The sequence below is a fragment of the Balaenoptera physalus genome (genome assembly GCF_965194825.1).
Source record: "Balaenoptera physalus genome assembly, chromosome: X".
Lineage (NCBI taxonomy): Eukaryota > Metazoa > Chordata > Mammalia > Artiodactyla > Balaenopteridae > Balaenoptera > Balaenoptera physalus.
Genome location: NC_138903.1, coordinates 44,474,381 through 44,500,800, shown reverse-complemented (window position 1 = coordinate 44,500,800; position 26,420 = coordinate 44,474,381). Strand labels below are relative to the sequence as shown.

At 38.8% G+C, this 26,420-nt stretch overlaps 1 protein-coding gene across 3 annotated transcripts in view; it reads left to right on the top strand.

The window, feature by feature from the left end:
* The window catches only part of DGKK (diacylglycerol kinase kappa), a 171,299-nt gene that overhangs the window by 69,043 nt on the left and 75,836 nt on the right, over window positions 1-26,420 (top strand). For all 3 annotated transcript variants that reach the window (XM_082445122.1, XM_082445121.1, XM_082445123.1), the window contains exons 5-7: window positions 8,316-8,451; window positions 8,923-9,029; window positions 9,359-9,484. In XM_082445122.1, the coding sequence (XP_082301248.1) occupies window positions 8,316-8,451; window positions 8,923-9,029; window positions 9,359-9,484 (369 nt within the window). The remainder of the gene's footprint in view (window positions 1-8,315; window positions 8,452-8,922; window positions 9,030-9,358; window positions 9,485-26,420) is intronic.

Genomic DNA, 26,420 nt, shown 5'->3' with positions numbered 1-26,420 from the left:
TGTTTGCTCTTTAGTTCTTCTAAGTCCTTGTTAAATGTTTCTTGTATTTTCTCCATTCTATTTCCAAGATTTTGGATCATCTTTACTATCATTACTCTGAATTCTTTTTCAAGTAGACTGCCTATTTCCTCTTCATTTGTTAGGTCTCGTGGGTTTTTACCTTGCTCCTTCATCTGCTGTGTGTTTTTCTGTCTTCTCATTTTGCTTAACTTACTGTGTTTGGGGTCTCCTTTTCACAGGCTGCATGTTCATAGTTCCCGTTGTTTTTACTGTCTGCCCCCAGTGGCTAAAGTTAGTTCAGTGTGTTGTGTAGGCTCCCTGGTGGAGGGGACTAGTGCCTGTGTTCTGGTGGATGAGGCTGGATCTTTTCTTTCTGGTAGTCAGCACCGCATCTGGTGATGTGTTTTGGGGTGTCTGTGACCTTATTATGATTTTAGGCAGCCTCTCTGCTAATGGGTGGGGTTGTGTTCCTATCTTGCTAGTTGTTTGGCATAGGGTGTCCAACACTGTAGCTTGCTGGTTGTTGAGTGGAGCTGGGTGTTAGCATTGATATGGAGGTTTCTGGGATAGCTTTTGCCATTTGATATTATGTGGAGCCAGGAGGTCTCTGGTGGGCCAGTGTCCTGAAGTTGGCTCTCCCACTTCAGAGGCACAGATGCAAAAATTCTTAATGAAATACTAGCAAACCGAATTCAATAGTACATTAAAAGGATTATACACTGTAACCAAGAGGGATTTATCCCAGGGATGCAACAATATTTCAATATACATAAATCAAACAATATGTTACAATACATTAACAAAATGAAAGAATAAAAAGCACATTATCATCTCAATAGATTCAGAAAAAGCATTTGACAAAGTTCAACACCAATTCATCATTAAACCTTTCAACAAAGTAAGTATAGAAGGATCTCACCTCAACACAATAAAGGCCATATATGAAAAGCCCATAGACAACATTATAATTAATGGGAAAAAAACTGAAAGCTTGCCCTCTAAGATCTGGTACAAGGCAAGGCTGCATACTCTCACAACTTCTTTTCAACATAGTACTGGAAATCCAAACCAGAGCAATTGGGCAAGAAAAATAATTAAAAGGCACCCAAACTGGAAAGGAAGAAGTAAAATTGTCTCTGTTTGCAGACAACATGATCATATATGTAGAAAAACCTAAAGACTGAACAAAATAATTGTTATAACTAACAAACAAATTCAGTAAATTCATAGGGTACAAAATCAACATACAAAAAATCACTCAGTTTTCTATACACAAACAATGAACTATTTGAAAGGAAATTTAAGAAAATAAGCCCATTCACAATAGCAACAAAAAGAATAAAATACTTAGGAATAAACTTAAACAAAGAGGTGAAAAACATACATTGAAAATTATAGAACATTAATGAAGGAAAGTAAAGAATACATAGATAAATGGATAGACATCCCATGTTCATGGATTGTAAGAATTAATATTGTTAAAATGTCCATACTACACAAAGTAATCTACAGATTTAATACAATCCCAATCAAAATCCAATGGTATTCCCTACATAAATAGAAAGAGCAATCCTAAAATTCATATGGAGCCCAAAACAACCCCAAATAGCCAAAGCAATTTTGAGCAAGAATAGCAAAGCTGGAGGCATCACACTTCCTGATATCAACATACATTACAAAGCTATAGTAATCAAAACAGTATTGTACTGGCATAAAAACAGACATACAGACCAATGGAACAAAATAGAGCACAGAAATAAATCCATGCTTTTACAGTCAACTGATTTCCAGAAGGGTGCCAAGAACACAAAATTGGGGAAGGGTAGTCTTCAATAAATGGTGTTGGGAAAATTAGATATCAATATGCAGGAGAATGAAATTGGACCGTTACCTCACACCATGTACAAAAAATCAACTCAGGCTGAATAAAGACTTAAGTGTAAGACCTAAAACTATAAAACTGCTAGAAGAAAACGGAGAAAAACCTTCTTGACATTGACTGGGACAATGATTTCTTGGATATGACACCAAAAGCACAAGGAACAAAAGCTAAAATAAACAAGTGAGATTACATCAAGCTAAATCAACTGAGTGAACAGGCAACCTAGAAATGGGAGAAAATATTTACAAGCTATATATCTGATATGAGGTTAATATCTAAAATATATAAGGAACACCTACAACTCAATAGTTTTAAAACCCACAAATAATCTGTTTTTAAAATGGGCGAGGGACCTGTATAGATAGTTTTCCAAAGAAGACATAAAATGGATAAAAAGTTAAGTGCTCAACACCATTAATCATTAGGGAAATGCAAATCAAAACCACAATGAGATATCATCTCACCCTTGTTAAAATGGCTCTTATCATCAGAATAGCTGTCATCAAAAAGTCTACAAATAATAAATGCTGGAGAGGGTTGGAGAATAAGAAACCTTCCTACACTGTCGAAAGGAATGCAAATTGGCGCAACCACTATGGAAAACAGTACAGAGGTTCCTTTAAAAACTAAAAATAGAACTACCATATGACACAGCAGTCCCATTCCTGGGTAGATGAAAACTCTAATTCGAAAAGATACATGCACTCCAATGTTCATAGCAGCACTATTTACAATAGCCAAGACATGGAAACAACCCAAGTGTCCATCAACAAACTATTGGCTTAAGAAGATGTGAGATATATATACATTGGTATATTACTCAGCCATAAAAAAGAATGAAAGATTGTCATTTGCAGCAACATGAATGGCCCTAGAGAATATTATACTTAGTGGAGTAAGTCAGACAAAGACAAATATTATATCACTTATATGTGGAATCTAAAAATCAATACTAATGAATCTGTGTATACAACAGAAACAGACTCACAGACATAGAAAACAAACTTATGGTTATCAAAGGGGAAAGGGAGTGGGGAGGGATAAATTAGAAGTATGGGATTAACATACATACACTACTATATAAAATAGATAACCAACAAGGACCTACTGTATAGCACAGGGAACTATACTCAATATTCTGTAATAACCTATATGGGAAAAGAATCTGAAAAAGAATGAATATATATATATTATATGTAACATATATATAATATATAATCGAATCACTTTGCTGTATACCTGAAACTAATACAACATTGTAAATCAACTATACTTCAATTTAAAAGAGCAAATTGGTCTTTAACTATTAATAACTTGGCTCCCAAATTTAGCTGCACTTTACAACTTTCAGTAATCAAATTAGTTGTAGGACAAAACCAATACATGAATGTATATTTTCAAAAGATTGTATGATGTAACTCTTTTTTCTTAAAGAGATATATTCTGACTCTTTGCTAAAATAAAAATAATATATTTCTAAAAGATCTGAAAAAATAGATATATATGTATGTATAACTGAATCATTTTGCTGTACATCTGAAACTAACACATTGTAAATCAACTATACTTCAATAAAAATAAATAAATAAAATTTTTGAAAATCTCCTAATGCCACATAAAGATAAAATAATGTAAAATAACTTCACAATAAACTTTAAAAAAAGAAGTATGGGATTAATAGATACAAACTACTATACATAAAATAGATAAGCAAAAAGGATTTACTGTATTGCACAGGGAACCATATTCAATATCTTATAATAACCTATAATGGAAAATAATCTGAAAGAATATATATCTATATAAGTGAATCTCTTTGCTGTACACCTGAAACTAACACAGTATTGTAAATCAACTATACTTCAATTTAAAAAAAGCAAATCAGTCTTTAACTACTAATAACTTGGCTCTCAAATTTAGCTGCACTTTACAACTTTTAGTAATCAAATTAATCATGGGACAAAACCAATATATGAATGTATATTTTCAAAAGATTGTATGATGTAACTCTTTTTTCTTAAAGAGATATATTCTGAATCTTTGCTAAAATAAAAAATATATAATTATTTTTAAAAGATCTGAAAAAAATAGATATATATGTATGTATAACTAAATCACTTTGCTGTACACCTGAAACTAACACAATATTGTAAATCAACTATACTTCAAATTTAAAAAAAAGAAAAACAAAAGAAAAGCAAAAAAGAGGGACTTCCCTGGCAGTCCAGTGGTTAAGACTCTGCGCTTACACTGTAGGGGGTGCAGGTTCAATCCCTGGTTGGGGAACTAAGATCCCGCATGCCGTGTGATGTGGCCAAAAAAAAAAGACAAGAGACAACAAGTGCTGGCAAGAATGTGGAGAAAAGAGAAAACTTGTGCACTTTTGGTGGGACTATAAATTGGTACAGCCATTATGGAAAGTAGTACTGAGGTTTCTCAAAGTATTAAAAATATAACTACCTTATGACCCAGCAATCTCACTTCTGGGTATATATCCAAAGGAAATGAAATCAGCGTCTTGAAGAGATATCAGAACTCCCATGTTTCTTTCAGCATTATTCACAACAGCCAAGATACAGACACAACCTAACTGTCCCTCAATGGATAAAATGGATTTTAAAAAGTGATATATATATAGATATAGATATATACATACACAAATACAATGGAATGTTGTTCAGCCCGAAAAAAGAAGGAAATCTTGCCAGTTGTAACAACACAGATCAAACACAAAACCCAACAACCACACATTAAAAGCCTTAACATTCAGAGATCAGTGGTTTGTATACATGCCACAGTTCTTCATCTGTCTTCAAAGTCAATTTTTAGTCTGTGTCAATTACTAGAAAGGCCTGTAATGACATACTGTGTTAGTTTCTCAGGACTGCCATATCAAATCCACAAACTGGGTGAATTAAGATACTTCTCTCACAGTTCTAGAGTCTAGAAGTACAAAATCAATGTGTTGGCAGGGCTGTGCTCTTTCTGAAGGCTCTAGAAGAGAAACCTTCTTTGCCTCTTCTTAGCTTCTGGTGATTGCAGGCATTCCTTGGCTTGTAGACGCATCATTCCAATCTCTGCCTCTATCATCACATGATGTCTCTCCTGTGTCTGTCCAAATTTCCCTCTTCTACAATGAGATACCATCTCACACCGGTCAGAATGGCCATCATCAAAAAATCTACAAACAATAAATGCTGGAGAGGGTGTGGAGAAAAGGGAACCCTCTTGCATTGTTGGTGGGAATGTAAATTGATACAGCCACTATGGAGAACAGTATGGAGGTTCCTTAAAAAACTAAAAATAGAACTACCATACGACCCAGCAATCCCACTACTGGGCATATACTCAGAGAAAACCATAATTCAAAAAGAGTCATGTACCACAATGTTCATTGCAGCTCTATTTACAATAGCCAGGACATGGAAGCAACCTAAGTGTCCATTGACAGATGAATGGATAAAGAATATGTGGCACATATATACAATGGAATATTGATCAGCCATAAAAAGAAACGAAATTGAGTTATTTGTAGTGAGGTGGATAGACCTAGAATCTGTCATACAGAGTGAAGTAAGTCAGAAAGAGAAAAACAAATACCGTATGCGAACACATATATATGGAATCTAAAAAACAAACAAACAAAAATGATCATGAAGAACCTAGGGACAAGACGGGAATAAAGACGCAGACCTACTAGAGAATGGACTTGAGGACACGGGGAGGGGGAAGGGTAAGCTGGGACAAAGTGAGAGAGTGGCATGGACATATATACACTACCAAATGTAAAATAGATAGCTAGTGGGAAGCAGCTGCATAGCACAGGGAGATCAGCTCGGCGCTTTGTGACCACCTAGAGGGGTGGGATAGGGAGGGTGGGAGAGAGGGAGACGCAAGCGGGAAGAGATATGAGGATATATGTATATGTATAACTGATTCACTTTGTTATAAAGCAGAAACTAACACACCATTGTAAAACAATTATACTCCAATAAAGATGTTAAAAAATAAAAAAAAAAATCTTTTTAAAAGAGGGAAAGGACACCAGTCACTAATCCATTATGACAACATCTTAAATTGATTATATCTATAAAGATTCTATTTTCAAATAAGGTCACATTCACAGGTACCAGGTACTTGAACATATTTTGGCAGGGTACACAATTCAACATACAACAGGTACTCATCCAGGGTGGTATGCATCAAAGTTTTCTTATACAATAGGATGCCCTTAAGGAATATAAATCCCACCTCCTCCACTGCTGAACCAAAACAATGTCCATTGTATATATTTTTATATTCTGTAGCTAATTGGAGCATGAAATTCAATATTCTACCCAGGCAGAGTTCATCATTTTTTCCATGTGTCCTGTAGAATCTTGAACATTATAGGAGAGCTCACTTTTCACTCTGCACTGGAGTGATCTGTTTAGGAAGTTGTCTCCTACAGTGGACTATGAGCTCCGTGAAGGCAAGAACTATGGATCATTCATCTCTGGATCTCTAGTGCCTAGCTTTATAGATGACACAAAGTAGCTCTTAGTAATTATTGGAGGAAAGAAGGAGGTTGGAAGGAAGGAAGGTACTTGTAAAGTTATAATCTAGCGGCATGGGAATTAGAAAGGTCCTAGTTGCTCAGCATGTCAAAGCCAAGACTATGTCACTTCCTCAGGACTCTCCACTCTCTACTTTGATCTTCTCGGAACTTTGCCAGGGTTTCAGTATGCAAAAAATAATACAATCACAAAGTGACTCCATACGAGGTGAGCCTTTAGTGCATCAAAGTAGCTTTTCCTTCCAGAAGCTTCCTGGTCGTTCCAACAGCAGCTTAGCACATAAACGGCATGCCAGAGGGGAAGGAGGGATCAGAGAATACCATGTACAGGCTATGTTTTAGATGACGAATTCCTATAAGTTGATCAAGGTTGAACACTAAATATGGCAGATCCCTCAATAGCGCTTTCTCTCTCTCCCTCTCTGTCTCTCTCTGTCTCTCTCTCTAGTGGACCACTATCAGCTAGCATCAGGAAGAATATATAGTTCATTTTAAAGTCTTATGCCTTTACACACCCAACCGATTATAACATCAAGAATAAAAAGCTGGGGCTTCCCTGGTGGCGCAGTGGTTGAGAATCTGCCTGCCAATGCAGGGGACACGGGTTCGAGCCCTGGCCTGGGAAGATCCCACATGCCACGGAGCAACCGGGCCCGTGAGCCACAATTACTGAGCCTGCGCGTCTGGAGCCTGTGCTCCGCAACAAGAGAGGCCGCGATAGTGAGAGGCCCGCGCACCGCGATGAAGAGTGGTCCCCACTTGCCGCACTAGAGAAAGCCCTCGCACAGAAACGAAGACCCAACACAGCCATAAATAAATAAATAAAATAATTAAAAAAAAAAAGAATAAAAAGCTGAATGCATACGCTTATGTCTACATTCCAGAGGAAGGCAGAGAAGGAAGAGATCAGACATTCACAGGAATTATAGAAAAGGTGGAAGTGTCCTGTGGAATGCACACCCAGAACAGATTTGGAAGTTTTTGGTGCCCACTCCTCCCCTTCCCCTTTTAACCCCAAAACTAGTTGCTGGTATGCCCTGTGCTGGCCCCACAGTCATGAGAGTCAGGCTGTGATAAACAAATGTAGCATTTATAGGGAGGTCAATAGTAAATGTCAAATTGAATACCATGAAAGAGGACACCAAACAGAATGCCATTCCATGAGGGCAGAGACTTTATCTTGTTCATCAGTGCCTTGAAAAGTGCCAAACACATAGCAGTTACTCAGTAAAAATTTAATGAATTTTGAATGAATTAAATTGATTAACCAGGAAATTGCTATAGGCAGTCAGAGCATGGTATTCAGAAAAGAATACTGGGACCAGAAGCCTCTGAAATGAAACTGTTGTCCCAGCAATGCAATGCTCTCCTCACTTGGCAGCAGTAGGTCCAGGAAGGGTAATGTATATCTCCAGGAGGTAGCTAAAGCCTGACAAGCATTCCTTAGCCCAGAGTCAGAGCCCTGCCTCCTCCCTTTCTTGCCTGGCAAGAGGACTTGGATATCACTGAATTTCCCACTCACCACCTCCCTTTGCTGACTACTCAAAGAGAGACAAGGCCAAGGCTAACAGAACTAATTTTGCTTAGGCTAAACCAATGAAATGGTTTAGCCAAGGAGTATAAAGATCATCACTCCTGCCTTTAGTCCCTGTCCCAGGATCTACCACCCCCTCATTCCTTTTCCCTTTCCAAAACCACTGGGAAAAAACAGAGATGGGAGATTTGTTAAGTATTGGCTCAACTTTGATTCTTCCTCTTCACATGCTCTGACACCTTATGTAGCTGGCCATTTCAGCCTTAGCATTCAGATTTTCTGGCCTTCCCTAATCCGTCTCTGTGATTAACTCTCTATTCTTTCTTCTCTTTGATGTATTTTAGATACCTGCAGCAGAAAACAACCCTTTTCTTGTTGGAATGCACTATTGGTACTCAAGCCACAGTCCCCGGACCCAGCACTGCAATGTTTGTCGAGGGACCATTCCTGCCTTATCTCGAAATGTTATCATCTGCGAAGGTACATTTCTGATTCCTTTAGGAAGTGGAGCTCAGTGGGTGGAGATGGGTGTGAAGGAGCTCATGCGGCTTTAGTATCATTGACTCACACTAGGTCACTGATTCTAGTGTAAGGTTAACCCTGACACTTAACAGACAGGGGAAAGGAGACGGGAGGAAACTGGCATGAGGGGGAATTCTCATTAATCAAAAGGGAGGGTTGGGTCTGGGAGGATTGGACAGTACAGTCACAGGTTTGGAAAAATAGAAATCACCTCATTCTTACCATCAATTTCAATTCAAGTCAGGTAATAGAAAATTTGGCCAGGAAGAATACAAAGAAACTGAAATATATGGAAAATAAGCCTTTGGAGTTAAGTCACAGCTACTTAGATGCATCTAGGTTCTAACTTTTAGAGCAGCTTAGGGAAGGAAGTTAGAATCTTCATTGTCACCAAATTCACATCCATCTTTTTTTCTTCCTCTTTCACAGTGTGCAAAGTAAAGTCTCACAGATTATGTGCTTTAAGAGCAAGCAAAGATTGCAAGTGGAATACATTATCCATTACTGATGACCTCCTCATGCCTGCAGATGAAGTAGTGAGTATCAGCCATGCTTTCTCATAATCACCCTTTTCCATCTCCCCTTCAGTCACGACACACAGGGGAAGGAAGACTTCTTCCTGTTTCCAGACAACCCAAGTAGGCTTCTTTCCCAGGCTCATGATCCAACAAATCTAGAAGAATGAAAGCCTCCCCCCCAACTCCCACCTGTCATTGGTCACTAGCATGGGAGTGGGGAGGGCAGGATGATGGAGAACTTCCTTGGGGTTATCTAGTGTCCTCCATGGGGTAGTATAGTTATTCCAGCTGGCCCTTCCTCTCCTTATATCTCTAACTTCTACCTCTTGTCTCTTTTTATCCTTCAGAAAACTATGCCTCATCAGTGGGTAGAAGGAAACATATCTGTCAGTTCTCAGTGCGCAGTATGTCATGAGAACTGTGGCAGTTATCAGAGACTTCAAGATTTCCGGTGTCTCTGGTGTAATTCTACGGTAAGACTCTTCTCATCTTTTTGATATTTAGAGAGCTTACTTCTAGAGAAGGGGTGGGCTGGAGTTTAATTGTGCCTACACATAGATAGAAATCTCAGAGACCCTTACCCCAAAATAGATTATACAGATTGCATAGTATAGAGCTCAGTATCCTGCCTTTCCAGAATTAGCTATGGAATCTTTGAGAGAAAGATTTAATACTCCCTCTTATCTTTGATGGTGAGGCCTACTAGCAAATGGGAAGAGCTGAATTCTCTTACGACAGTATGGGCAATTAAAAAGTTAGTTCTGAGTATACCTTTAAGAAACCGCCTCCTTTCCTCATTCACCACTTCCTAGGAAATTGCAATCTTTGTTAATTAATAATGGTTAATAATATTAGCACATTATTACTACCACTATGTATTGAGTGTTTTATATACATGATCTCATTAAATCCTTACAACAACCCTAAATCAGGCCTCGTTGTTCCCATTTACAGAAGAGAGGAAAATGAGGTTCAGAAAAGTGAAGTGATTTGCTCAAGGTCATGAAGCCAGTAAGAAAAAGAGTCTTGATTCATACATAATTGTGTAAAAACTGTGCTCTTAACTACAACATTACCATGCCTTTAAACCAGCGGTTCTCAACTGGGGGTATATTCCCCCACCTGCAGGACACATTTGACAATGTCTGGAGATATTTTTTTAGCTAATGATATTCTGATGGAATTTTTTTATTTATCAAGTTATAGTTGATTTACAATATTATGTAAGTTTCAGGTGTACAACACAGTGATTCACAATTTTTAAAGATTATACTTTATTTATGTATATTATAAAATATTGGCTATATTCCCTGTGCTGTACTGTATATCCTTGTAGCTTATTTATTTTATGCATAATAATTTGTACCTCTTGATCCCCTACCCCTATCTTATACCTCCCCCAAACTAGTAAACACTAGTTTGTTCTCTATACCTGTGAGTATATATTTTTTGTTATATTAACTAGTTTTCTTTATTTTTTAGATTCCATATATAAGTGATAACATACAGTATTTGTCTTTCTCTGTCTGACTTATTTCTCTTAGGATAATACCCTCCAGGTCCATCCATGTTGTTGCAGATGGCAAATTTTCACTCTTATTTATGGCTGAGTAGTATTCCACTGTGTGTGTGTGTGTGTATATATGACACTTGTTCTTTATCCATTCATCTGTTGATAGACACTAAGGTTGCTTCCATATCTTCACTATTACAAAGAATGCTGCTATGAACATTGGGATGCATGTATCTTTTTGAATTAGTGTTTTCATTTTCTTCAGATGTGTACCCGGAAGCAGAATTGCTGGATCATATGGTAGCTCTATTTTTAGTTTTCTGAGGAACGTCCATACTGTTCTTCATAGTGGCTGCACTAATTTACATTCCCAAAAACAGTGTAGGAGGGTTCACTTTTCTCTACATCCTTTCCAGCATTTATTATTTGTAGATATTTTGGTGATGGCCATTCTGACTGGTGTGAGGTGATACCTCATTGCAGTTTTCATGTGCATTTCCCTGATGATTAGCAATGTTGAGTATCTTTTCATGTGCCTGTTGGCATTCTGCATGTCTTCTTCAGAAAAAAAGATGTCTATTTAGGCCTTCTGCCCATTAAAAAAATTTTTTTTATTTTATATTGGAGCATAATTGATTAACAGTGTTGTGTTAGTTTCAGGGGTACAGCAAAGTGGTTCAGTTATTCATATAGATGTATCTATTCTTTTTCAAATTCTTTTCCCATTTAGGTTATTACAGAATATTGAGCAGCATTCCCTGTGCTATACAGTAGGTCCTTTTTGGTTATCTATTTCAAATATAGCAGTGTGTACATGTCAATCCCAAACTCCCAGTCTATCTCTCCCCCCGACCCTTCCCCACTGGTAATCATAAGTTTATTCTGTAAGTCTATGAATCTGTTTCTGTTTTGTAAACAAATTCATTTGTATCATTTTTTTTAGATTCTACATATAAGAGATATCATATGATATATGTCTTTCTCTGTCTGAGTTACTTCACTTAGTATGATAATCTCCAGGTCCATCCATGTCGCCACAAATGGCGTTATTTCATTCTTTTTAATGGCTGAGTAATATTCCACTGTATATATGTACCACATCTTCCTTATCCATTCATCTGTTGATGGACATTTAGGTTGCTTCCATGTCTTGGTTATTGTAAACAGCACTGCAATGAACATTGGGGTGCATGTATCCTTTTGAACCATGTTTCTCTACAGATATACGCCCAGGAGCGGGATTGCAGGATCATAGGGTTGCTCTATTTTTAGTTTTTTAAGGAACCTCCATACTGTTCTCCAGAGTGGCTGTATCAATTTACATTCCCACCAACAGTGCAAGAGGGCTCCCTTTTCTCCACACCCTCTCCAGCATTTATTGATTGTGGAGATTTTAATGATAGCCATTCTGACTGGTGTGAGGTGATATCTCATTGGAGTTTTGATTTGCATTTCTCTAATGATTAGTGATGTTGAGCATCCTTCCATGTATTTGTTGGCAATCTGTATATCTTCTTTGGAAAAATGTCTATTTAAGTTTTCTGCCCATTTTTGAATTGAGTTGTTTGTTTTTTTGATATTGAGCTGCATGAGATGCTTATAAATTTTGGAAATTAATCCTCTGTCAGTTGCTTCGTTTGCAAATATTTTCTCCCATTCTGAGGGTTGTCCTTTCATCTTGTTTATGGTTTCCATTGCTGTGCAATAGCTTTTAAGTTTCATTACATCCCATTTGTTTAATTTTGTTTTTATTTCCATTTCTCTAGGAGGTGGGTCAAAAAGGATCTTGCTGTGATGTATGTCATAGAGTGTTCTGCCTATGTTTTCCTCTAAGAGTTTTATAGTGTCTGGCCTTACATTTAGGTCTTTAATCCATTTTGAGTTTATTTTTGTGTATGGTGTTAGGGAGTGTTCTAATTTCATTCTTTTACAAGTAGCTGTCCAGTTTTCCCAGCACCACTTATTGAAGAGGCTGTCTTTCCTCCATTGTATATTCTTGCCTCCTTTGGCAAAGATAAGGTGACCAAATGTGCATGGGTTTATCTCTGGGCTTTCTATCCTGTTCCATTTATCTATATTTCTGTTTTTGTGCCAGTACCATACTGTCTTGATTACTGTAGCTTTGTAGTATAATCTGAAGTCAGGGAGCCTGATTCCTACAGCTCCGTTTTTCTTTCTCAAGATTGCTTTGGCTATTCGGGGTCTTATGTGTTTCCATACCAATTGTAAAATATTTTGTTCTACTTCTGTGAAAAATGCCAGTGGTTGTTTGATAGGGATTGCATTGAATCTGTAGATTGCTTTGGGGAGTATAGTCATTTTCACATGTTGATTCTTCCTATCCAAGAACATGGTATATCTCTCCACCTGTTTGTTCATCTTTAATTTCTTTCATCAGTGTCTTATAGTTTTCTGCATACAGGCCTTTTGTCTCCTTAGGTAGTTTTATTCCTAGGTGTTTTATTCTTTTTGTTGCAATGGTAAATGAGAGGGTTTCCTTAATTTCTCTTTCAGATTTTTCACCATTAGTGTATAGGAATACAAGAGATTTCTGTGCATTACTTTTCTATCCTGCTACTCTACCAAATTCATTGATTAGCTCTAGTAGTTTTCCAGTAGCATCTTTAGGATTCTCTATGTGTAGTATCATGTCATCTGCAAACAGTGACTGTTTTACTTCTTCTTTTCTGATTTGGATTCCTTTTATTTCTTTTTCTTCTCTGATTGCCATGGCTAGAATGTCCAAAACTATGTTGAATAATAGTGGTGACAGTGGGCAACCTTGTCTTGTTCCTGATATTAGTGGAAATGGTTTCAGTTTTTCCCCATTGAGAATGATGTTGGCTGTGGGTTTCTCATATATGGCCTTTATTATGTTGAGGTAAGTTCCCTCTATGCCTATTATCTGGAGAGTTTTTATCATAAATGGTTGTTGAATTTTGTCGAAAGCTTTTTCTGCATCTACTGAGATGATCATATGGTTTTTCTCCTTCAATTTGTTAATATGGTGTATCACATGGGTTGATTTGCATATATTCAAGAATCCTTGCATTACTGGGATAAACCCCACTTGATCATGGTGTATGATCCTTTTAATGTGCTGTTTGATTCTGTTTGCTAGTATTTGGTTGAGGATTTTTGCATCTATATTCATCACTGATATTGGCCTGTAGTTTTATTTTTGTGACATCTTTGGTTTTGGTATTAGGGTGATGGTGGCCTCATAGAATGAGTTTGGAATTGTTCCTCCCTCTGCTATATTTTGGAAGAGTTTGAGAAGGAAAGGTGTGAGCTCTTCTCTAAATGTTTGATAGGATTAACCTATGAAGCCATCTAGGCCTTTTGTTTGTTGGAAGAATTTAATCACCATTTCAATTTCAGTGCTTGTGATTGGTCTGTTTATATTTTCTAGTTCTTTCTGGTTCAGTCTCAGAAGGTTCTGCTTTTCTAAGAATTTGTCCATTTCTTCCAGGTTGTCCATTTTATTGGCATAGAGTTGCTTGTAGTAATCTCTCATGATCCTTTGCATTTCTGCAGTGTCAGTTGTTACTTCCCCTTTTTCATTTCTAATTCTATTCATTTGAGTCTCTTCCCTTTTTTTCTTGATGAGTCTGGCTAATGGTTTATCAATTTTGTTTATCTTCTCAAAAAAAACAGCTTTTAGTTTTAATGATCTTTGCTACTGTTTCCTTCATTTCTTTTTCATTTATTTCTGATCTGATCTTTATGATTTCTTTCCTTCTGCTGACTTTGGGGGTTTTTTGTTCTTCTTTCTATAATTGCTTTAGGTGTAAGATTAGGTTGTTTATTTGAGATGTTTCTTGTTTCTTGAGGTAGGATTGTATTGCTATAGACTTCCCTCTTAGAACTGCTTTTGCTGCATCCCATAGGTTTGGGTTATCGTGTTTTCATTGTCATTTGTTTCTAGGTATTTTTTGATTTCCTCTTTGATTTCTTCAGTGATCTCTTGGTTATTTAGTAGTGTATTATTTAGCCTCCATGTGTTTGTATTTTTAACAGTTTTTTTTTCCTGTAATTGATATCTAGTCTCATAACCTTGTGGTGGGTAAAGACTCTTGATATGATTTCAATTTTCTTAAATTTAACAAGGCTTGGTTTGTGACCCAAGATATGATCTATCCTGGAGAATATTCCATGAGCACTTGAGAAGAAATTGTATTCTGTTGTTTTTGGATGGAATGTCCTATAAATATCAATTAAGTCCATCTTGTTTAATGTGTCATTTAAAGCTTGTGTTTCCTTATTTATTTTCATTTTGGATGATCTGTCCATTGGTGAAAGTGGGGTGTTAAAGTCTCCTACAATTATTGTGTTACTGTCGATTTCCCCTTTTATGGCTGTTAGCAATTGCCTTATATATTGAGGTGTTCCTATGTTGGGTGCATAAATATATACAATTGTTATATCTTCTTCTTGGATTGATCCCTTGATCATTATGTAGTGTCCTTCTTTGTCTCTTGTAATAGTCTTTATTTCAAAGTCTATCTTCTCTGATATGAGAATTGCTACCGCAGCTTTCTTTTGATTTCCATTTGCATGGAATGTCTTTTTCCATCCCCTCACTTTCAGTCTGTATCTATCCCTAGGTCTGAAGTGGGTCTCTTGTAGACAGCCTATATACGGGTCTTGTTTTTGTATCCATTCAGCCAGTCTGTGTCTTTTGGTTGGAGCATTTAATCCATTTACATTTAAGGTAGTTATCGATATGTATGTTCCTATTACCATTTTCTTAATTGTTTTGGGTTTGTTTTTGTAGGTCTTTTACTTCTCTTGTGTTTCCTGCCTAGAGAAGTTCGTTTAGCATTTGTTGGAGAGCTGGCTTGGTGGTGCTGAATTCTCTTAGCTTTTGCTAGCCTGTAAAATTTTAATTTCTCCGTCGAATCTGAATGAGATCCTTGCTGGGTAGAGTAATCTTGGCTGTAGGTTTTTCCCTTTCATCACTTTAAATATGTCCTGCCACTCCCTTCTGGCTTGCAGAGTTTCTGCAGAAAGATCAGCTGTTAACCTTATGGTGATTCCTTGTATGTTATTTATTGCCTTTCCCTTGCTGTTTTTAATACTTTTTCTTTGAATTTAATTTTTGCTAGTTTGATTAATATGTGTCTTGGCATGTTTCTCCTTGGATTTATCTTGTATGGGACTCTCTGCTCTTCCTGGACTTGCTTGACTATTTCCTTTCCCATGTTAAGGAAGTTTTCAACTATAATCTCTTCACATATTTTCTCAGACCCTTTCTTGTTCTCTTCTTCTTCTGGGATCCCTATAATTCAAAGGTTTTGTGTTTAATGTTGTCCCAGAGGTCTCTGATACTGTCCTCAATTCTTTTCGTTCTTTTTTCTTTATACTGCTCTGTGGCAATTATTTCCACTATTTTATCTTCCAGGCCACTTCTCCGTTCTTCTGCCTCAGTTATTCTGCTATTGATTTCTTCTAAAGAATTTTTAACTTCATTTATTGTGTTGTTCATCATTGTTTGTTTGCTCTTTAGTTCTTCTAGGTCCTTGTTAAACGTTTCTTGTATTTTCTCCATTCTATTTCCAAGATTTTGGATCATCTTTACTATCATTACTCTGAATTCTTTATCAGGTAGACTGCCTATTTCCTCCTCATTTGTTTGGTCTGATGGGCTTTTACCTTGCTCCTTCATCTGCTGTGTATTTCTCTGTCTTCTCATTTTGTTTACCTTACTTTGTTTGGGGTCTCCTTTTCACAGGCTGTACATTCGTAGTTCCCATTGTTTTTGGTGTCTGCCCCCAGTGGTTGAGGTTGGTTCAGTGGCTTGTGTAGGCTTCCTGGTTGAGGGGACTGGTGCCTGTGTTCTGGTGGATGAGGCTGGATCTTGTCTTCCTGGGGGGCAGGACTGCATCTGGTGGTGTGTTTTGGGGTGTCCGTGAACTTAGTATGATTTTAGGCAGCCTCTCTGCTAGCAGCTGGGGTTGTGTTCCTGTCTTGCTAGGTTTTTTTTGTTTGTTTTTTTACATTTTATTTTATTTTATTTTTTTAACATCTTATTGGACTACAATTGTTTTACAATGCTGTGTTAGTTTCTGCTTTATAACAAAGTGAATCAGCTATACATATACATATATCCCCATATGTCTTCCCTCTTGCATCTCCCTCCCTCCCACCCACCCCATCCCACCCCTCTAGGTGGTCACAAAGCACCGAGCTGATCTCCTTGTGCTGTGCGGCTGCTTCCCACTAGCTATCGGTTTTACATTTGGTAGTGTATATATGTCCATGCCACTCTCTCACTTTGTCCCAGCTTACTCTTCCCCCTCCCCATGTCCTCAAGTCCATTCTCTAGTAGGTCTGCGTCTTTATTCCTGTCCTGCCCCTAGGTTCTTCATGACCTTTTTTGTGTTTGTTTTTTAGATTCCATATATATGTGTTAGCATACAGTGTTTGTTTTTCTCTTTCTGACTTACTTCATTCTGTATGACAGACTCTAGGTCCATCCACCTCACTACAAATAATTCAATTTCGTTTCTTTTTATGGCTGATCAATATTCCATTGTATATATGTGCCACATCTTCTTTATCCTGTCTTGCTTGTTGTTTGGCATGGCGTGTCCAGCACTGGAGCTTGCTGGCCATTCGGTGGAGCTGGGTCTTAGTGTTGAGACAGGGATCTCTGGGAGAGCTCTTGCCAGTTGATATTATGTGAGGCTGGGAGGTCTCTGGTGGTCCAATGTCCTGAACTCAGCTCTCCCACCTCAGAGGCTCAGGCCTGACACCAGGCTGGAACACCAAGACCCTGTCAGCCACATGGCTCAGATGAACAGGGAGGAAAAAAAAGAAAGAAAGAAAAAATAATAATAATAAATTTAAAAATTAAAGAATTATTAAAATAAAATAATAATAATAATAATGGAGAGAGCAATTCAACCAATAAACAAATCCACCAGTGATAACAAGCGCTAAACACTAAACTAAGATAAACATAAAAATTAGAAAGAAATCAGTCACAGACCGCAAACCCCAAGTCTACAGTTGCTCCCAGAGTCCACCACCTCAATTTTGGGATGCTTCATTGTCTGTTCACATATTCCACAGATGTAGGGTACATCAAGTTTATTGTGGGGATTTAATCCACTGCTCCTGAGGCTGCACGGAGAAATTTCCCCTTCTCTTCTTTGTTCGCACAGCTCCTGGGGTGCAGCTTTGGTTTTGGCCCCATCTCTGCATGTAGGTAGCCCTCAGGCATCTGTTCCCATCCAGACAGGACATGGTTAAAGCAGCGGCTAATTAGGGAGCCCTGGCTCACTCAGGCCATGGGGAGGAAGGGGTACAGTAGGTTATAATTGGAATGTGGGGCGAGCCTATGGTTGCAGAGGCCAGCTTGATGTTGCAACAGCCTGAGGTGCACGATGTGTTCTCCCGGAGATGTTGTCCCTGGATCATGGGACCCTGGCAGTGGCGTGCTGCACAGTCTCCTGGGGGGGAGTGTGGATAGTGATCTGTGCTTGTACACAGGTTTCTTGGTGGCTGCAGCAGCAGCATTAGCATTTCATGCCCGTCTCTGGGGTCCGAGCTGATAGCCGAGGCTTGCACCCATCTCTGAAGCTCATTTAGGTGGTGCTTTGAATCTCCTCTCCTCACACAAACTGAAACAATGGTCTCTTGCCTCTTAGGCAGTTCCAGACTTTTTCCTGGACTCCCTCCTGGCTAGCTGTGGCACACTAGCCCCCTTCAGACTGTCCAACCCCAGTCCTCTCAACGGGATCTGACCTCCAAAGCCCGATCCTCAGCTCCCAGCCCCCACCCGCCGCAGCGGGTGAGCAGACAAGCCTCTCAGGCTGCTGAGTGCTGGTCGGCACCGATCCTCTGTGAGGGGATTTCTCTGCTTTGCCCTCTGCACCCCTGTTGCTGCACTCTCCTCTGTGGCTCCAAAGCTTCCCCACCCCGTCTCTGCCAGTGAAGGGGCTTCCTAGTGTGTGGAAACTTTTCCTCCTTCACAGCTCCCTCCCAGAGTTGCAGGTCTCGTCCCTATTCTTTTGTCTCTGTTTTTTCTTTTTTCTTTTGCCCTACCCAGGTACGTGGGGAGTTTCTTCCCTTTTCGGAAGTCTGAGGTCTTCTGCCAGCATTCAGTAGGTGTTCTGTAGGAGTTGTTCCACATGTAGATGTATTTTTGAGGTATGTGTGGGGAGGAAGGTTATCTCCACGTCTTACTCCTCCGCCATCTTGAAGGTCCCCCTCTGCCCATTTTTTAATTGAGTTTTTTTTTTTTGATATTGAGTTGTATGAGCTGTTTATATATTTTGGATATTAACTCCTTATCGGTCATATCATTTGCGAATATTTTCTCTCATTCTGTAGGGTGTCTTTTCATTTTGTTGATGTTTCCTTTGCTGTGCAAAAGCATTTAAGTTTAATTCGATCCCATTTTTTTATTTTTGCTTTTATTCCTTTGCCTTAGGAACCAGAATCAAAAAAATATATTGCTATGATTTATGTCAAAGTGTGTTCTGCCTATATTCTCTTCTAGGAGTTTTATGGCTTCAGGTTTTATATTTAGGTCTATAATCCATTTTGAGTTTATTTTTGTATACGGTGTGAGAAAATGTTCCAATTTCATTCTTTTACATGTAGCTGTCCAGTTAACTCAGCACCACTTATTGAAGAGACTGTCTTTTCTCCATGGTTTATTCTTGCTTCCTTTTTTCTAGATTAATTGACCATAAGTGTGTGGGTATATTTTTGGGCTCTTTATTTTGTTCCATTGATCTATGTGTCTATTTTAGTTCCAGTACTATACTGTTTTGATTACTGTTGCTTTGTAGTAAGATCTGAAGTTAGGGAGTGTGATTCTTCCAGCTTTCTACTTCTTTCTCAAGACTGTTTTGGCTATTCAGGGTCTTTTGTGGTTCCATACAAATTTTAGAATTATTTGTTCTAGTTCTGGAAAACTGCCATTGGTATTTTGATAGGAATTGCATTGGATCTGTAGAATTCCTTGGGTAGTATGGTCATTTTAACAATATTAATTCTTCTAATCCATGAAAAATGTATATCTTTCCATCTGTTTGTGTTGTTTTTCATCAGTATATGTGTACAGGTCTTTTACTTCAGGTAAGTTTATTCTTAGTTATTTGATTCTTTTTGATGTGATTGTAAATGTGATTGTCTCTTTAATTTTCTATCTGATACTTCATTGTTAGTGAATAGAAACGCAACTGATTTTCGTATATTAATTTTGTATCCTGCAACTTTACTGAATTCATTGAATAGCTCTAGTAGTGTTTTGTTGGTGTCTTTAGGGTTTTCTATGTACAGTATCATGTCATCTGCAAATAGTGACAGTTTTATTTCTTCCTTTCCAATGTGGATTCCTTCAAATTCTTTCTTTCTTTTTATCTGATTGCTATAGTTAGGACTTCCAATACTATGTTGAATAAAAGTGGTGAGAGTGGGCTTTGTTGCCTTTTTCCTAATGTTAGGGAAAATGCTTTCAGCTTTTCACTACTGTTGAGTATGATGTTAGCTGTGGGATTATCATATATGTCCTTTATTATGTTAAGATATGTTCCCTCCATACACACTTTCTGGAGAGTTTTTTATCACAAATGACTGTAGAATTTTGTCAAAATATTTTTCTGCATCTATTAAGATGATCATATGTTTTTTAGTCTTCAGTTTGTTACTGTGATATATCACCTTGATTTGTGGATTTTGAACCATCCTTGCATCCCTGGGATAAATACCACTTGATCATGGTATATGATCTTTTTAATGTATTGTTGGATTCTAATATTTTGTTGAAGATTTTTGGATCTATGCCCATTATTGGCCTGTAATTTTCTTTTTTTGTGTGATATCTTTGTCTGGCTTTGGTATCAGGGTGATACTGGCCTCATAGAATGAGTTCAGAAGTGTTCCTTCCTCTGCAATTTTTGGAAGAGTTTGAGATAGGTGTTAACTCTTCTTTAATGTTAGGTAGGATTCACCTGTGAAGCTATCTGGTCCTGGAATTTTGTTTGTTGGGAGTTGTTTTATTACTGATTCAATTACATTACTGGTAATTGATCTGTTCATATTTTCTATTTCTTCCTGGTTCAGTCTTGAGAGATGGTACATTTCTAGGAATTTGTCCATTTCTTCTACATTGTCCATTTTATTGGCATATAATTGTTTGAAGAAATCTCTTATGATCCTATGCATTTCTGTGGTATCAATTGTAACTTCTCCTTTTTCATTTAAGATTTTATCCATTTGGGTCCTCTCTCTTTTTCTTGATGAGTCTGGCTAAGGGTTTATTGATTTGGTTTATCTTTCCAAGAACTAACCCTTAGTTTTATTAATCTTTTCTATTGCATTTTGGTCTCCATTTCATTTATTTCTGCCCTGATCTTTATGAATTTTCCTCTATTAACTTTGGGGTTTGTTTGATCTTATTTTTCTACTTCCTTTAGGTGTAAGGTTAGGTTCTTTATTTGAGATTTTTCTTGTTTCATAAGGTAAGCTTATATCACTATAAAATTCCCTCTTAAAACTGCTTTTGCTGTGTCTCATATATTATGGATTGTTGCGTTTTCATTTTCATTTGTCTCCAGGTATTTTTAAATTTCCTCTTTGATTTCTTCAGTGATCTATTGGTTGTTTAGTAGCATATTGTTTAGCCTCCACGTGTTTCTGTTTTTCACAGTTTTTTTTCTTGTAGTTTTCTTGTAGTTAATTTCTAGTTTCATAACGTTGTGGTCAGAAAAGATGCTTTATATGATTTCAGTTTTCTTAAATTTACCAAGGCTTATTTTGTGGCCTTGCGTGCGATCTATCCTGGCAAAAGTTCCATGTACACTTGAAAATATGTGTACTCTGCTGCTTTTAGAAGTAATATATATAGTCCATTTTCTCTAATGTGTTATTTAAGGTTAGTGTTTGCTTATTGATTTTCTTTCCGGATGATCTATCTATTGATGCAGTGGGGTGTTAAAGTCCCCTCCTATTATTGTGTTACTGTCAGTTTCTCCCTCTATGTCTGTTAATATTTGCTTTATGCATTTAGGTGCTCCTATGTTGGGTGCATATATATTTACATTGTTATATCTTCTTGGATTGATCCCTTTCTCATCATGTAATATCCTTCTTTGTCTCTTATAATAGTTTTTGCTTTAAAGTCTTTTGTCTGATATAACTATTGCTACCCCCACCCTTTTTTTCATTTCCATTTGCATGTAATAACTTTTTCTATCTCCTAACTTTCAGTATGTGTGTCTTTATATCTGAAGTGAGTCTCTTTTAGGCAGTATATATATGGGTCTTTTTTTGTATCCATTTAGCCACTTGATGTCTTTTGATTGGAGCATTGAGTCCTTTTACACTGAAAGTAAATATTGATAAGCATGTACTTATTGCCATTTTGTTCATCGTCTCTGGTCATTTTTGTAGTACTTTTTTGTTATTTCTTCCCTTGCTCTCTTCCCTTGTGATTTGATGACTATCTATCTTTAGTGTTATGTTTGGATTCTTCTGTCTTTTGTGTATGTGTATCTATTACAGATTTTTGGTTTGTGGTTACCATGAGGTTTCTATATAGCGCCATATATATATATATATATATATATATATATATATATATATATGATTATTTTAAGTTACTGATCTCTTAATTTCAAATGCATTTTAACAACCCTGCATTTGTACCCTCTTCCCCTAATGATTTACTGTTTTTGACATCATATTTTATGTCTAATTGTTTTGTGTAACCCTTAACAGTTTATTGTAGATATAGATGATTTTACTCCTCTTGTCTTTTAACCTTCCTACTAACTTTCTGTGTGGTTGATTTTCTACCTTTACTATATATTTGTCTTTACCAATGAGCTTTTTCCTTTTGTAATTTACATGTTTCTAGTTGTGGCCTTCTCTTTTCCACTTAGAGAAGTCCCTTTGACATTTCTTGTAAGACATGTTTGGTGGTGCTGAACTCTAGCTTTTGCTTATCTGTGTAGCTTTTGATCTCTCCATCATATTTGAATGAGAGTCTTGCCAGGTAGAGTATTCTTAGTTGTAGGTTTTTCCCTTTCATCACTTTAAATATATCATGCCACTCCCTTCTAGCTTGCAAAGTTTCTGCTGAAAAGTCAGCTGATAGACTTATGGGAGTTCCTTTGTATGTAACTTGTTGATTTTCCCTTACTGCTTTTAATATTCTCTATCTTTAATTTTTGCCATTTTAATTACAATGTGTCTTGGTGTGTTCCTCTTTGGTTTAATCCTGTATGGGACTCTGTGCACTTCCTGGACTTGGATGTCTGTTTCCTTCCCCAAGTTAGGAAAGTTTTCAGCTATTATGTCTTCAATTATGTTCTCAGTGCCTTCCTCTCTCTCTTCTCCTTCTGGGTCCCCTATAATGCGAACATTAGTGCTCTTGATGTTTTCCCAGAGGTCTCTTAAACTGTCCTCATTTCTTTTCATTCTTTTTTTCTTTTTCTGTTCAGCATCAGTGATTTCCACTACTCTGTCTTCCAGCTTGCTGATCCATTCCTCTGCATCATTTAGTCTACAGTTGATTCCTTCTAGTGTATTTTTATTTCAGTTATTGTATTCTTCATCTCTTTTTTGTTGTTCTTTATATTTTCCAACTCTTTGTTAAAAACTTCTAATTTCTCACTCTGTGCATCCATTCTTCTCCCAAGTTCTTTGATCATCTTTATGATCACTACCCTGAACTGATTCTCAGGTAGATTGCCTGTCTCCATTTCCTTTAGTTTTTCTTCTGGGGTTTTATCTTGTTCCTTCATTTGGAACATGTTCCTCTGTCACCTCATTTTGCCTAATTTGCTGTTTGTATTTTTATATATTTGGTAGGTTGGTTAAGTTTTCTGACCTTGGAGAAGTAGCGTTTTGTAAGAGACATCCTATGCCTCCCAGGAGCACAATGCCCTCTTGTCACCAGAGCTAAGTGCTCTCAGGATGCCCCCTATCTGGGCTGCATGGATCCTTCTGTTGTGGTGGGCTGACTACTGTGGGTGGTCTGGTAGGCATGGCTGACCCTCAGTCCAGTTGGTTTCCACGTCTTGCCTTGTGTGGATGCTGCCAACTGTGGGTTGGCAGGGCCAAGTCACTAGGCAGCTGTCTGTGGAACACCAGGGGGCCCTGGGACTAGTGCTGGCTCACTGGTGGTCAGAGTCAGGGTCCAGGAGATCCTGGGGCTGGTGCTAGCCTTCTGGTGGTTGAAGCCAGGTCCTCTGGCTAGTGGCAGCCCACTGGCAGGAAGAGCCTAGTCCTGAGGTCTGGCTACAGGGTCCTGGGGTCCCAGAGCTTGTGTTGGCCTGCTGGTGAGCAGGACCATGGTCCCACTGGTCCTGTGGCTGGTGCTGGCCTACTGTTGGGTAGGCTGAGCCTGCAGGCTGTGGAGCTACAGTTGTCATGTCATCATGGTGTCTGCCCACTGATGGGTGAAAGTGGTCCTGAGGCTAGAGCAGGCTTGCTGGTGGGTGGGGCCAAGCATTCTGGAGCTGGTGCCTGCCAACTAGTGGGTAGGGCTAGATCCCAGGTCTCTGGCTGCAGGGCTCTGGGGGTCCCTGGTCTAGTACCTTCACACTTGTGTGTGGGGACAGGTCCTGGGCCCTCTGGTGGGCAGGGCCATGTCCAGGGGTGGCTGTGGGCTAAGAGGATCTTAAGGCAGTACGTCTACTGTTGGGTAGGGCTTGGCCTGAGGCATTCTGGTACTGATGCTTACAGGCTGTTAGGTGGGGGTGGGGCTGGGTCCTGAGGTTAGTAAGATGGAGGGATTATCCCAAAATGGCGCTTGCTAGCTCCAGTGTCCACCTGGTAGAGCAAGGTCCCCAAAATGGCTGCCACCATTGTCTATGTCTCCAGGATGAGCTCCAGTGGCTGCCTGCCTCTCCAGGAGACTCTCCAAGATCAGCATTTAGGTCTGACCCAGACTCCTTTCAAATTACTGCTTCTGCCCTGGGTCCTGGAGTATGTGAGATTTTGTGTGTGCCCTTTAAGAGTGGAGTCTCTATTTCCCACAGCCCTCTGGGACTCCTGAAAGTAAGCCCTGCTGACCTTCAAAGACAAACATTCTGGGGGCTCACCTTCCCAGGGTAGGACCCCCAGGTTGGGGAGCCTGATATGGGGCTCAGACCCCTCTCTTCTTGGGGAGAACCTCTACAATTGTAATTCCTGTTTGTGGGTTGCCCACCCAGGGTTATGGGACTTGACTATACCACAACTCCACCCTTCCTACCCATCTTGTTGTGGTTTCTTCTTTATAGCTTTAGTTGTAGAAGATCTTTTCTGGTAAGTTCCAGTCTTTTTCATGGATGGTTGTTCTGTAAATAGTTGTAATTTTGGTGTGCCAGTGAGAGGAGGTGAGCTCAGGGTCTTTCTACTCTGCCATCTTGACTGATCTCCCTGTCTAGAGACATTTTTTATTGTTACAGCTCAGGGGAAATGGGTGTGCTGCATAGTTCTGGTGAGTAGAGGCATGGGATTTTGCTAAACTTCCTACAATACACAGAACAGCACAAAAACTTATTTGGCCCAAAATATCAATAGTGACAATGTTGAGAAACCCTGATCCAGACTTTCTAGCCTTTTAGATGCTTCGTTAAAACTGATCATTCTAGACAAGAAGAAACGAAAGTAATAGCTGCTTCTTAAAAGATTCTGGTTCCCTCTGCCTTGCTTCAGCCAGTGGGCATCATCTTTGTGCTCTCCTTCTGATTTTCCCTAGCTCACCATTATCTCCTGGAAAGAAGCTTGAACCCTCATCAGGTACCCTGATTTTTACACCTGCCCCCAGGGGACACCTCTAGATCACCTGGATCTGATGGCCAGCAGGACTTATGTTCACGGGTCTCAAAGAATTGTAGCAAATGAAGAAAGAGTTCTTACAGCTACCACCCCCAAGGCACAACAAGAGGCAACAGTCTGAGGAGCCCAATCTTTTTACAAAAGAGGCCTATTATCTTATCTTCATCGTTGTAGCCTGAGGAGCAGGCTTTTAATTAAACAACATCTAAGGGCCAACTCTAATCCTTTCCAGAGACCTCAGGAGGCAGGTGCTATTCTTTCTGCCATGATTCAGAATGCTAGTATCTCCTGGAGGGGAGCTATTACACAATTCTTGTGCCCTGGTGTTTTGCGGCTGCTGCTTAGGACATACCCCTTGATCCCCTGGCTCTGGTGGCCAGTAGAGCTTGCATTTTTGTGTCCCATGGGACTATAACAGAGAGGGAGAGAGAGTTCTTGGCCAACCACCACCCCAAGGGCACAGCACTGGCAGTAGGCTGAAACACAACCCATCCTTCTGTGAAAGAGGCCTGTTTACTTGTCCTGGAGCTTTGGCCTGAAGGGCAGGCCTCTGGTTTCACACATATCTGAGGATGGTGGATGCCATAATTGTGCTCTCCCTCTGACCTACAACAGGTCATGAACATCTACTGGAAAGGAGCATGTACACTCATCTGGAACCCCAGTTTTTGCAACTGCCACACAAGTGACACCTCTATGTCACCCAACTCTGGTGATCAGTGGAACTTATGTATTCAATCCCACAGAACTATATATATTGGCATACTCTAAAAGCTGTGGCCTGAGGGTCCAGCTGCCAATTAACCTGAATCTAGGTACTGATTGAGATCCTCCCCTTTGGGACACTGAGGTTAGGACACCCCTAACTACTGGGAGCCACTAAAAATAAAATAGGCTGCTTGGAAAATCACAAAAGCTTGAGAAACAACCAAGAGCTAGGGCAGGGTTGAACGATAAGATTCATCCCCTATGAGGCCACTCCCTCAAGAATGGGAGAGGTAGCTGTTTTATCTAATGCTAAAAACCAACACAGAAAGTCAAGGAAAAAGAAGAAACAGAGGAATATGTTCTAAATGAAATAACAATATAAAACCTCAGAAAAACTCCTT